The following is a 14,733-nucleotide window of genomic DNA, read 5'->3' as shown; positions in this document are numbered from 1 at the left end:
AATTAGATATTATGAAAATAATGTTATCAGAGAAAGCCCTTCTTGTCCTGAAAAAAGCATTATATATAACTGTATATAACTGTGTGGGTGTTTTAAATGAAAAAGAAGAAATGTACAGCTAAACACGAGCAATTTTAAAACAGGCATAGTCCTAAAGAGTACAAAAATTAAAATCAGCAATTGCTACAAAGGGGTTAAATACCTAAAGGGATTTAATAAAATGTAAAAACTCCTAAAATTCTGAGGGAATCTGCATTTTATTTATAATACATTGTGAAAGCAGCAAGGAAAGAACTGTATAAGACTAAAATTTGTTTAAAAAAAAAGTTACATCCAGTATTTCTTGTCAAATATTTAAAAACAATATATTTTAGCAGATGTCTAGTCAGTATGACTTACCCAAGAAAAGCCAATGCACCCAATTGCACCACACAACATGTCAGCAAGCATTGCTGGGTATGAATTGCCAGTGGGAAAGTAGGCAAAAAAATAGGGGCTGTGCCAGTGTGTCACCTGCAAAGGAAAAGTAACCGATGTGAGTAAAAAAATACAAAACTGAAAACATCTTGATCTGATTTTCTTAAAAGTTGGGATACATTGACAACTTCAGGCGAAGCATTGAGTTAAAGGAAAGTACACTTGATTTACACAGCCAACTGTAAATAATAGATGGCCAAACTTAAAGTCTGTAGTGAATTAGTGGTGTGAAAAAGTGTAAAAGTGAACCTTAATTCTGACTACTTTTATAAATCTTTGTTGGTACAGTCTGCTGCCAGGATTCCACTGTTGGGTCAAATAATGTTGTTTTAAATGACTCAGCTGAGTGTTAAAATCCCAGAGATCGGCCAACCCTGTTTAAACAATTCGATAACCCTTGCTTGAAAAACTTGGACCACCCTGAGATTTCCCCACCATTACACCACCTGACCCCAGACCATCCTGCCCACAAGGCTGGTCTTGGGTCTTATGAAATAAATTCACATTTACTTACACCAGGCATGATCACTCTCTCTACATCATTTATAATATCTTCATAAGCTTCTCCTTCTTCGGGTGCCGCATCTGGGATGAGTGGCCTCAAGTATCCAGGTTCTACATCAGGAAAAACTTGTCTTGTTTCAATCTGTTCAAGGTAATCCGCAATATAGTCCACCATATGTTTGCCTCTCTTTCTGAATTCAGCTGCATTCATTTTAGCCAGATTTTTAGGAATAAAATATCAAGTCTGCGTAAAATAAATTGATAGACATCAAGTTAACAGTGTATAGTTAACAAATCATACATGCACATTTAAATAATTATGGGCTCCTACGTAAAAAGAGACACACCAATCATGGTAAGAAGGAAAAAACTAGCATGCCCCTTGTCAAGTATAAATATAAATCCTAGTATAAACAAAATTATATTATTTAGCACAAAAGATCTGTGGTTTTAATAATCTATTACATCAATAAGCTCCAAAGATCAGAACAGAGTATCGTGCTGATCGCTACATATTTATAGTACTTGAACGGACCTCTTGGGCTTTGGTTGTACCTATTCATTGATCAACACTCTAAATATGCCCCTTAAGCAGAACCATATACCCATCTCAGCCACATTTTTACAAAAGCAATGTTCATCACACTATGCTTCTAACAGTTAGTAGACTTCTTACATTAATATTTTGGCAGCATCAGTGACAAAGCATCTTACATCCTTTATCACTCATACAATCATTTACACGTGATTAATGTTTTAAGGCTTCTATATGGTGTAGGCATCTACATAACTACTTACAAATAAATGTGTTTGAATTCCATGCAAGAAGTATAAAAAAAAATGATCAATTCACGTGAGTGAGTGGTACTAGGATGCTGCTACAGGATTACAACAGAATCTATACTTGTAGAGGATTGAGTGGGAGTGACCTGTCTCCATAGGTACTTAAGATAAGCTCCTTCCTTGTGTCTTCCTCTGACCATGTGTCCCAGTTTGTCACCATGGGCCCCAGTTTTGCCCCATGTACCCCCAAACTATATCTTGTCTCTCATGTGCCCCTGTGTCCTCCGTGTGGCCACAGTGTGCGTGTGTCCTCTTCCTTCCTCATGTGCCTAGTTCTGTGTCTTCTTCTGACCATGTGCTCCCAGCCTGTGTGTTGCTCTCCCCTCTTCATATGATCCTTTTGCAACATCTAACTAAAGGTTTATATAAATTCAGTCATTATGTTGCTTCTAAAGTTTGAAAGCAAAAAAAATATCAACCCCTAAGGATAATTATCTTCCATAAAGCAATTACTTTTTGTATGAATGAAGTATTTTAAGGACCAGAACCTTATACAAAAATGTTTCATATATACTTATATTGAAATATTGTTACAAAATCCTACCTTTATTGCAAGAGTTTAAAGCTTTCTAACTCAGTATATGTTGGTGTTCCTCCAGCAATTGGTTAAATATAAATGCAGCATTTCCTTACAACATGTAATCTATTGCAAAAGTGAACTTTGTTTCCTAAAGTGGAATGTGCTCAGTCACTTCTAGGCATTTTGGTTTATTATTTGTAGAATTATGCCTTGCCCAATTACTGCAACATATGTTATAAACTATTGAAGTATGTGTAAAACGCAGAGTTTACCATTAACTCGGCTCCCCTCTTTTTTTGTCAGGGGCACACTAGACCTATTTCTGTTTTCTTTGCTTATTTAATGAGGCACTATGAACTTTCCTGCTTTTGGCCTGCCATCATTTCTCTAAATGTACACTAAGCTTCTTTTGTCTCTCCCACTTCTGTGTCAGTCCCATTTCTACTCCCTTCCCTTGACTTAGTTCAGTATGGTAGTAGGTATTGGTCTCCAAATCAATGGCCAATGCCCAGTGTCACAGAGCTGAATAGTCTGACCGACTACCTCCGCTGACTTGTGCTCACTTAGCCTAAAACACACTCTTTCCCCGGTTTCCCAGTCACTAGCCGAGACTCAGTGTAGGGTATAACCGAAATGAAGACTGGATATAGCCAAAGAACACATTAACATAAATCAAGATATTGGGATAGAAACCGCCCCCTTAATCTACCTCCCAGAGACAACAGGGTGAGCAAAAGGTATTAACAATACAATGGGGTCCCAACCTCCACTATCTATTACTGGCTGAAATCTGTTCTAAGGGTTGGCTGGGGTAAATGTCTGTAGTGGAGGATCTGGGGGAGGGCTGACTTATACAACATATTAGTGCACCATGGGGTAGGGGAGAAGAGTCTGACATTAAACTGAAACAATGGCTATCACTCCCTGGTCTTTACAAAGCCAGGGCCCATAGTCAGTAGGGAGGAGGCAGGCTCTCGGGCCTCTCCAATGGCCCCAGTGATGGAGGGTTCATCACACCCAGTGCTGCAGCCCTTGTGATAAAGATAAGCACAAATTAGTGCTGAATTAACACTAGCAACTATGGCATCCGCAGCCAGCACTGCAGACTGAAGGAACAAACAAAAGAAAGAAAATGCTAAATAGTACCAAAATAAATACTATTAAGTAGAGGGGGTCAGAGATATAACGCTGGCCAAGCCGTGCCAAATCACATCCTGACTCTAGAACTTTTTTTTTTTTAAATGCAGATACTTGCATCTATACTTGGTCAGTGGCCAACTGGTAGCTTCTATTAAGAGTTTAAACATGCACAAAGAGCCCAGTGGGTCTGAATATTTGTAAAATATGTTGAACTGCCCAGTGGGTCTGGATAGATTTCTAGACCCTGAACTACCCCCTTGGGTAGGTAGGAAAGGGCCCTACCTCGCGGGAAGGAAAAGGAAGAGGGATAGGAAAGAGAGAATATAGAAACTGAGGGGAGCACAGAGAGCGAACTGAGAATGGGTGTGGGCAGGAGGGGATGGTGAAAGAGGAGTATAAATACCTCTTAAGACCTTGTAAACAGCCTTTACATTTGTGGTAGGGGTAAAACATGCGCAAAAGGCCCAGTGGATCTGAATAGATGTAAAACACGCACAAAGCTCCCATCAGGTCTGAATATATGTAAAACAAGCGCCCAGTGGGTCTGGATACGTGCCTAGACCCCAAAACACCCCCTTAGGTAGGAAAGGGCCTAAAGAAAAAAACAATGGTGAGTGTAGGAGCAGAGTAGGGTTTGTAGCTGTGTTAAACATGCGCAATACGCTCAGTGGATCTAAATAGATGTCAAACATGCGCAATACTCCCAGTGGATCTGAATAGAAGCAAAACATTTGCGATATTCCCAGTGGGTCTGAATAGGCACCTGAATTCAGGTAGCTGGGAAAGGGGCCAAAGAGAACCAATGCTTACTGTAGGAGCAGGGTAGGGTCTGTAGGTAAAGCTGGCCAAAGAGGTTAATAGAGGGCAAATTATATCAGTATAACGAGAAACCGCTCAAGCGTCCTTGAACTCTCACCCCCCCTTCTCATACTAGAAGCAATTGAAAGAGCAGATCAGACGAAACTCCCCTTCCTCCGGCACGTAAAGCGAACGAGTATCTTCAGGGGCGTAACTAGACGTCTCAGGGCCCGGGTGCGAGAATCTGTTAAGGGCCCCCTCACCCCCCCAAAAAAATCAAAGAAAAAGGGGCGCATGTACAAAGGGCATAATCCAGGGGTGTCCAAGTTCTTTCTGCAATGGGCCACTTCAGAATTGTATACGTGAATTGTATACGTGCGCGGGCCGCACTCATTTTTCACTGTGACAAAAAATATGGCCTTTAATAAAATATGCAGATTAAAATAAAGTAAAATGACACAAAACTTTTACTCTTCCTCTCACTGATTTCTGGGCCTAGAAAGTTTTGCGACTACAAATTCAGGATTCCCTAGATTTATTCTAGGGATGAACTAAAATGAAAATTCTGGACCAAAACATTCAGGGTTCACTTAGCCAAAACCGAAAATGACCCCCACCTTTAAAAATAATAATAAAAACTCACATTTTTAATAAAAGTAGGTAACACACAATTGGACAAAATTAGCAATATGACTTGGCATGATAGGAGTAAATGTTGGTACCTAGGCATGATGGGACTGTGCTCGCTGTTAGCAATCACACTCCTATCATGCCAAGTCAGCCAGTACATGCTGGTACAGGGTGGCTGTAAGTGATGTGCAGACCCCATACTGCTGGCAGCATCACTACACAAGGGGGGCAGCTAGCTAGGTTTCAGCATGTACTGGCTGACTTGGCATGATAGGAGTGTGATTGCTAACAGTAGTCACAGTCCCATCATGCCTAGGTTCCAGCACTTACACATCCATCCAGCAAATGCTGGAACCTAGGCATGATGGGACTGTGATTGCTGTTAGCAATCACACTCCTATCATGCCAAGTCAGCCAATACACGCTGGTACAGGGTGGCTGTAAGTGATGTGCAGACCCCATACTGCTGGCAGCCTCAATACACAAGGGGGGCAGCTAGCCAGGTTTCAGCATGTACTGGCTGACTTGGCATGATAGGAGTGCAATTGCTAACAGCAATCACAGTCCCATCATGCCTAGGTTCCAGCACTTACACATCCATCCAGTAAATGCTGGAACCTAGGCATTATGAGACTGTGATTGCTGTTAGCAATCACACTCCTATCATGCCAAGTCAGCCAGTACATGCTGGTACAGGGTGGCTGTAAGTGCAGACCCCATACTGCTGGCAGCATCACTACACAAGGGGGACAGCTGGCCAGGTTTCAGCATGTACTAGCTGACTTGGCATGATAGGAGTGTGATTGCTAACAGCAATCACAGTCCCATCATGCCTAGGTTCCAGCACTTACACATCCATGCTATCACACACACACTCATCAATTCATATAATCATTCATTCACAGATTCATTCCCTCAATCACACACACTCATTCAAACACCCTCCCCACCCCCTTACCTGCAGTGCAGCTCCTCGATGCCGCTCACAGACTTCAGCAGGGGGCGCGGCCTCCCTCTGCTAAAGCACAGAGGAAGTAGGATGTCACGTGAACTCCGCTTCCTCTGTGCAGTCCAGAAGACCCTCCTACAAGTAAGTAGCAGGGCTTGAGCTGCAGCCAGGGCAACCGATCTTACGCGGGCCGCATGTTGGATGCCCCCTTACGCGGGCCGCATGTTGGATGCCCCTGCCTGATTTCGGGCGGCCCCTTGGCTTGGGCCCCCCTGCCGCCGGGGCCCGGTCGCAGTCGCGACCCCTGCGACCCCGGTAGTTCCGCCACTGAGTATCTTGACCAAATGAAAAGACGCACACACAAGAAGCAAAGTGAAAGAGCAGCTTGACCGAAAGATACACCCCCGCACGTAAAGCAAACAAGTAGCTTAGCTGGACCAAATGAAATGCCCCCTCCCTGGGATGTGAAGCAAATGAGTAGCTGGACCAAATGAAACGCCCTCTCCCCCCTCCCTCGGACATGAAGCAAATGTAACTACGAGGTACTTACCTGCAGTCAAGAAGTCCCTCGATGCCGCATGGTCTTTGGTTCTGGCAGGCGCGTCCAGAATCCTGGAGGAAAAGTCGAAATTGGCCACACGAGGGCGTGCGCGCACCTGCCATAGCCAGAGACCATGTAGTCGGCGTCATGGAGTCCAGGCGGCAGCTGCTGGCGTTGAGGGACTTTGGAGGGATGGTGATCCGGGCGGACGGCAGGTAAGTACCTCATAGTTACGCTACCCCCCCTTTCTATCACAGGCCTTACCATGGACCCCGCAGACTTGGTACATGTATCTTCTCGTCAAGACCACCAAGATCAGGTGCTGGCTTTGCACGCTTCTCATCTTCAGTCGTTGGAACATAAGATGGACACTATTACGGAGTTGCTTAGAACTTTATCCACCTCTGGTTTCCTTGTTTTCCGAGACTGACAGACTTCCGAGGGACAGTGGTCAGGGCGGATGGCAGGTAAGTACCTCGTAGTTACAGCAAACAAGTAGCTAGACCAATGAACCTACCCATCCCCCCACACGTGAAGCAAACAAGTAACTTGGCTCAAACAAAATCCCCCCCATAAGTATCCTACATCTCAAACTAAGTAACACCCCCCCCCGCAGATAACTCAAATGAAAAGTTCTGTGAAGCAGCTTTGCTGTCAAGCAGCTCCATGGGACAAGCCCTCCTCCTCCGTCCCAGCACATGAAAGCTAACCGAAACAGTTGCACGGCTAAGAGTGAGCCTGTACTCCCATCCTATACAATTGCTGCTGCTTGCTGAGTGTAGGAAAAGGAAAGAGCTTACTTGAACCAAGGACGGCTGATGAGCAGTGTCTGGATTAGCAGCAACATAACTTCCCTGAGATGAAACGAGATGCCCTTGGGAGAGTCTGAACGCCCTGCCAGATCAAAACGGAGATGCCCAGTGGAATCCAACGCCCACAAACGTTGTTACTTCTGGGGCATTCCCCAGAGGACAAGAACGTAAAAACCCTCCACAAACCTAACACCCCAGTGAATGCAGACGTAACGCCCTCAAGGAGGGGATGCTGAAAGGGGGGGTATAACTACCTCTTAAAACCCCACCCACATATACAGGCTGTAAACAGCCTTTACATATACCGTATTAGCTAGATTATAAGACGAGGTTTTTTTCAGAGCAAATGCTCTGAAAAATACCCCTCGTCTTGTAATCGGGGTCGTCTTCTAATCAGACCTCAAATGAGGTCTGACTATTAGACTAAGATCAAGATCCCCCGCATCGCTGCAGGGGACCTGGATCCTCCTGTATGGTAACCTCAGCTGCTGCCGGCGTCTATCACCGAGAGCCGGCAAAAGTGCCGGCAGCAGCCGAGGTTGCATACGCGCGTACCTTCCTACTCCTGGGATAGCCCGCCCACTGCGGGGAAGCAGAGCCGGTTGGGGAGATTGCTCCAGAAGCAGGACCGGGACCCGAGCGGATCAGGTAGACCTCTTCAATTTTCTGGAGGAGGCGGGGCCTAGCAGGGTCACACAGCGTCATGTCGTAATCCCGTGGGAGCTGCAGCAACCGCCTGCTGAGGCATCGTGGTGAGTGAAGTGCATGAGTGGGTATATTAGTGTCTGGGTATCTAAGTGTCAGAGTGGGTAGGTAAGCGTCTCAGTGGGTAGGTAAGCGTCTCAGTGGGTAGGTAAGCGTCTGGGTGGGTAGGTAAGTGTCTGGGTGGGTAGGTAAGTGTCTGGGTGGGTAGGTAAGTGTCTGGTTATGTAAGTGTCCCCCTATATGCCACTCTGTCCCATTATATGCCTTTTAACCCCCTATATGCCAGAGTGGCATATAGGAGGGTATAAGGCATGCCTGGGGGCAGATTGCATAACTGGGGGCAGATGAGCATAACCGGGGGCACGTTGGTAAATAAAAGGAAATTAAAAACAAAAAAATAGTTTACATGAATTAATATTTACTAGTAAAACTTTTTTTCCTATAGGGTCGTCTTATCAGGCTTTTTCTTTTTTTCCTATATTAATATTCAGATTTTGGGGGATCTGGATCTTAGTCGTCTCATAGTCAGACCTATTTGACTATGAAAAAAACCTCGTCTTATAATCGAGCAAATACGGTATGTATGTTTATTATATAAAATATTTTGTTGTGGCTTTATTGGGGTATATTTGCCCTCTTTGAAACATGGGGTGAACCGTTAACGTGCAATGTGATGCCTTCTAACTTATATGGCAGTTGACAAGGTTTTAAGAATTATGTTGGGGTGCTCTGGTGTAGTGGACATGGATTGCATTGTCCATTATTAGTGATTCACGTCACAGATGCAATATCTGTATCTCCCTTTGGATAAACCACTCCCCTAACTGTGTCATACATTAGATTACCGATTATTACTATTGTTTAAGAAGTGCATTACCTCTACCACAAGGTAGCATTAGAGAGTGAGTGTTGATGTGTACATCTGTTTATCTAAGACCATGGACAATGGCTGCCTACATGAAAAGCCATGTGGGCTACACCTGGAACCATGGGCGTAGGAACCGGGGGGGACAGATCCCCCCAGTAACTCATGCGGGGGGACCGTTAATGAAGAAATCCCCCCGAGGGCCGTAGGAACCCCCCAATAGAAACGCTGCAGGAGGAGAGAGAGGGGTGCCGAGCAGTTGTGTTCAGCAACCGCTCTGTGTCCTGTCTCCTCTGCTCCCTGCCGCCGCCTCGACTGTAGTGGTGGGAGCGTGAGGTGTCTGTCTCAGTGCCGGCGCTTCACGCTAAGCGCCGGCATATGACGTCATATGCCGGTGCTCAGCAGTGAAGCCGCGCGCTCCCACCACAGGACTGCAGGTAAGTAACCTACAAAGGGGGGTAGGGAGAGGGTAGCTAGCGAGAAGGGGGGTAGGAAGGGGGTAGCTAGTGAGAAGGGGGGCAGGGAGAGGGTAGCTAGTGAGAAGGGGGGGCAGGGAGAGGATAGTTAGTGAGAAGGGAGGGGGTAGATAGTGTGAGAAGGGGGTGAAGTGGGGATAAAAGTAACAAAAGGGGGGTAGTAAGTATATTGAAATAAAGAGTTAGAATGAATTAATGTGTGGATGAATTGCTTTAATTATTTGTGAGCTGGGCTGTTTGGGGACAAAGTTGGCTCACGCTGGGCTGCTTGGGGACAAAGTTGGCTCACACTGGGCTGTTTGTGGACAAAGTTGGCTCACTCTAGACTGTAATTTGTGTAATCTGAGCACTGGTCAGGTTATATGTGGGATATGTGGACGCCAGGGCTGGCCTTTGGGGTGTGCAACCTGTGATCTATGTCTGTATTTTGGGGGTTTCTATCTTAATGCTGACTTTCTATGTGAATTCCAGTTGATTTATATCTGATACGCTATGTTTGTATGTCTTATTCAATTAATCTATACATGCATGTGGGGATCTGATGGGGGAAAATGCTGTCACCTCCAGATTTTTAGGGGTTCCTACGACCATGCCTGGAACCATAGGATATCAAGAACTCGGGGGAGAGCAGGACAGACTGGGAGGAGGAGAAGGAAGCAGCATGGCAGAGGCTAAGGGAGCTCTTTTCCAGGGGAAAAGTATGAAATAGGAAGCTGCTTTTCCATCTTGGGCTAGTTAAGTGTCTAGTATTGTAACTAAAACTAGAAAACAACTACTGAAAGATTCTCTTAAAGTCTTCTATATGAACCTGGAATCAAGAGCCATTTTGGACACTGAACATCAAAGAAGTCATTTGATATGCTGATACTCTCTGACGTTAAGTACACATGTAGAATATAATTGTTGTCTATCTGTAATTTTGTTATGCTAACCGGTTTGATATATTTGTTTTTACCGCCAGAGGTATTAATAAAATATATTATATATCATAACGTCTCTTGGTATTCGTCTTTACATAATTTAACTGTATTCTTGAATCAAATAAATTTATTGTTGTATTGTTAGATATGCGTTTGTCAAAATTGTAGTTCATTATTAAATATTAGCATAATTTTGCATAAAACAGGCCACGACCACAACATCTGCATATAGACCAATAACTTTTTTATATATGTATGTTTATAAATGAAGTGGTTGACCACAGCATGCTTCATCCAATTTGGTGTCATGTGCTTTATTTACTTAAGGAGTTGGTTTGCTTCCCTGACAACTTCACTTACAGAAGAGCCCTTCCTTTGTGGTGTGATAAGGTTGTCAAACAAAAGAGGGCTAAAAATGTTATAGTGAATAGATCTGACTGGCATAAACACAGTATATTGTACCCAGCAGCATACCTAAGAGGGGGTGGAGGGGTGGAGGGGTGGACCACCCCATGTGCTACTTGTCAGGGAGGTGTCTGGTGGGCCAAGGGCCAGCCGGTCAAATGTCTATGCGGCCCTACAGCCGCCTAATGGGAGCCGGCAGCTTACTGGTGTGGCGATCGCACAGGAAAAGAGTTTCCTCACAGAGTGTGCCAGACAGTGAATGGGTGAATTAATGGAGTGAGTGTTTAAGGGGTCAGAGGTGGCACAGGCAGACTATTTCACGACAGAGGTGGCACAGGCAGGCTGAAAAAGAGGTGACACAGGCAGGCTGCTAAAGTGGCAGATGTGGCACTTAGCCAAGTTGCTAAACACCCACCCATCAATTTGGCACATATTATACATTATGCCATCACATTCACAAAGGTTTCCAATAAATCCCTGAAAAAGGTTTATCACACACAGCTTTGCAATTCAGCTATAAAAATGTTGGCAATACACAGATGTTTTGAACTCCAGCACTGAAGATATTAACTACAAATACATAAACTACACTTCAGCATTGAAGAGGTTAACTTCAAACACTGGCCAACACTATAAGTGAGGGTGGAGAAAAAAGCCAGTGGCATAATATGTTTTATTAATTCCTATTACACTATTAGTTAATACTATAGCAATAGTTGGATTAAGGGTTGGAGAAATATGGAGTACATCTAAAAACCGAGTAGGAAAAAAAAAGCTGTTGGGAAAGAGGAAAAATGGTGGAAAATGCATACAAGTCAGCATACAACAGTAAAACAGAAGCATGGGAGTAAAAATAAAACAAACTTATGGTTAATATCCATATTAAAAAATTGATTTAGAAGATTGATGGGGAAAACTATTGAAATATTCCTGATAAAAACTTTTTTTGCAGTCTTTGGTCTTTTTAAGGTTGCCTTTAGTCTATTCCATGCATGTTTAAACCTTATAATCTTTACCACTGGGTAACTGTTTCATAACATTTATCCTCCCTTGCAATGTATGTCCATACTTAGTTGAATAACCCATTTGTGTGTTTAAATGATTATATCACATCCCTGTTGTCTTACCCAAGATATGTATATTGATATTATTTTCTTTGTTTCCCGATAGCCATCCCGCAAACCATTCACCATTTTAGTAGAAAACAATTGGTAGCGTAAATATGCAGAGAACCCAGAAATACTGCGTGTCAGTAGGCTATGGTAATCTGAATAAGTAGGCTGCTGAATGAAAGGATGAAGAGCATCAAGAAGCACAGTCTGCTTCACAGATGACTTAAAAATAAGGGCATTTCTGCCCCTTTAACAAAATCATCTGGCAGAAAACATTGTCACCATTTAAAATGCAATATTAAAGAAGTTTTATTTCAATGTAACAGTATCATGCACACTGCTTTAAATCCTGTATTCTACCTCTAAAGCAACATTTAGAGAAGCTTAATCATCTGTTCTCTTACAATTCTTTGGTGCTGTGGCATATTACACGAACCACGCATTTTATTAGGTGTAAATGAGAAACAAATGCTATCTTCCTAATCAAATTTTGTCTTGGAAATCAGCATTTGGGGAACTTCGTATTAATTTCATAACGACTATTATATTTTTATATATCAACATTTTAAAACATGGTTTTATTCATTCTGTCATTTTTAAATGAATCTACCACTGTTGACATATACAGTCAATGCTCGACTGTGAAAATGCTCGAGAAAAGAAAATCCGTCTCGTTTTGCCAGATCGCTGCTGTCCAATATTGAGATCTGACCGCACGTAAGTAGCGCTGGCTATATTTTGTGATTGATACCTCCTATGTTTGTTTTTTTATATTTATTATATATAAAAGCCATGAATACATAATATAAGCGATAGTCAAAATGTTATGTGACCGACCACCTGTGTTTACAAAAATACAAACGGATTAAATAGAATTTTTCATGGGGTTAGCAACAGCTACATAACGACAATTTATATTGCAATACGTCAGACATATATAATCAACAAGGGTGTTGTAATAATCCAGCTATTTATCTCCTTGGGATTAACATGTTGCAAAGCGGATAAAAGAGGGAATGTTACTTACAGTTCTTACTAGTCTCTTGGCTGTTCTGTAGCTGTCCTCTCTGATATGATGCATTGGTTAAACGGCTCACACTATGTAACCAGAGTATCCACTTCGCTTTAGCCAATCAGAGTTACTTTCATGTCATTCAACAATGAGCTTCAGTATCTTCCCAACAAAGCAATTTTAATTTAGCTGTCCCTTTGTATTGTAAAACCACATTTCGTCTTTTTGAGATAGGTGCTTCCCTAAATTACAGTTATATGCAATAAAGTTAACCAACATGCAATAAAAATATTCTGTCAAAATGTTCACTCTTACTTGTTGTGGTACCCTATATGCTATAGATATGGATAATATTTAAAAATCACTGATATGCACTGTGTTATTAACACCCATCACCAGAACATAAAGGGTCTGCTCCGCCAAACCATAAATACAAGGATTTATAGATATATATATATAGATATATATTTAAATAATTACTTTATGAAAAAACAACGAAAAATATTTGTAGCTGCAGTGTAACATCCCTTTGATCTCCAATGCTGAGTGCTTGAATCACTGGATAGAAAACACTCACTGAAATTGATAGGAGAAACAAATGTGTATGAAAAGAGGGTCTTCTTTATATTACCCGGAAATCTTGTTTGAGCATGATGACTTTGTATTTTTTCCTGGATTAAACAAATTCATCTATTTTTGCCACTCTCTGTCATGCATCTCATTAACTCTTTAAGGAACAAACTGTTTTCTAAATGTCGAACCCTTCCTGACCAATGCTATTTTGCTGCTTCTTGTGTATTTGTAACACAGTTTGGAATTGTTACAATATGGAAAAAAAATACCTTTTCTGACTTTTACATGAAAACATTTTAATCTACTAAATAGATTTTAATATTTGTTTTGAGTTTACAATTACTTAGTTTTATGGGTGTTTTTTTTTACCCCATCAAACCATATATTTTTGAAAACTAGACACCCCAAGGTATTTCAAATGCTGGCATTTTAACCCTTTCCATGCATTATTTCTACTACCAGCCTTTGTCAAGGGTTGTGGTAGTGATTATTTTGTGGGGTTTTTTTATACAAATGATTATTCAAGTATAAACTTAAAGTTCCTAGTAATATGTGTTTAGCAAGATCTCCTGAGTGCAGTGATACCACCCATGCATGGGTTTGTCAGGTTATTTAGGGAGGTAAAAGGCCACATCCCTCAGGACATTTCAAATGGTGGTATATTTCTTTCTCTTTCCATGCACAGATTCTACTACCAGCCTTTGCATTTGTTTGCATTATTCTTTTTTTGTATTTTTATCTTTTTACACACATTTTATTTTAGGTATGACGTTACAGCCTTTGGGAGTGTGCACGTTATGTACATGTGTTTGCCCCTTTATGTTAGTTAACCCCCCCAAAAAAAGTTTATTTTCACCCACCTGTCCTTACTCCTATTTCCCACTTCCTACAACCCTTACTCAACTTGCTGGCAGCAGCTTTTGGGTGGATTCTGAATCCAGTGCGGTCCACTAAAACTTCGAGCTGTTGTCACTCCTTTATAAAGCCTCTAATCAGTAGAGGCACCCAGGGATATACAGGGCTTGCAGTCGCCCCTTTAGGTTTCCTGCACACCAGGACTTTTTACAGCAGGGTGCCGGGGGGGGCAGAATGGTTACCCCAGGCTGGACAGGAGGAGTGGAGGATATTGCATTTCACTTAGTTCTGTATGTATAAATACGAGCGTCTATTTCTCACCCTACACTATGTCTCGGCAAGTGACTGGGTGAATGAGAGCTAAATACTTGGTTGCTTAGTGCATTCTTGGCAAGGAAGACCTACACAAAAGGTATGGGCATATATATCACATACACCATTAACTACAAACTTCTCTCTTCTGTCATTCAACCATTGCCTTAACCATTCAACCATTTTAACATGCAATTTTTTTTTATCATTCTTCTATGAGGTACAGAGTCAAATGCCTTACTGAAATCTAGGCTATATTGACTCATGTCAATAGTGACTGGGTA

The 14,733-nt window shown here is 42.3% G+C and overlaps 1 protein-coding gene across 2 annotated transcripts in view; it reads right to left on the bottom strand.

Annotated features, from left to right (window-relative positions):
- The window catches only part of DDC (dopa decarboxylase), a 120,852-nt gene extending 108,079 nt beyond the window's left edge, over window positions 1–12,773 (bottom strand). The window contains exons 1-3 of one of the 2 annotated variants that reach the window (XM_053468142.1): window positions 12,721–12,773; window positions 992–1,225; window positions 400–513 (exon numbers count right to left, since the gene is read on the bottom strand). In XM_053468142.1, coding sequence (XP_053324117.1) covers window positions 400–513; window positions 992–1,192 — 315 coding nt within the window. In that variant the 5' untranslated portion in view covers window positions 1,193–1,225; window positions 12,721–12,773. Of the gene's footprint in view, window positions 1–399; window positions 514–991; window positions 1,230–2,368; window positions 2,419–12,720 lie in introns of those variants that run through there. The other variant, XM_053468141.1, reaches the window with a different exon arrangement.
- Between the last annotated feature and the right edge of the window lie 1,960 nt (window positions 12,774–14,733).

Source organism: Spea bombifrons, chromosome 5 (assembly GCF_027358695.1).
Source record: "Spea bombifrons isolate aSpeBom1 chromosome 5, aSpeBom1.2.pri, whole genome shotgun sequence".
In the NCBI taxonomy this organism is placed as follows: domain Eukaryota; kingdom Metazoa; phylum Chordata; class Amphibia; order Anura; family Pelobatidae; genus Spea; species Spea bombifrons.
Note: the sequence above shows the minus strand (reverse complement) of the source record. Positions and strands in the feature narration are given on the sequence as shown.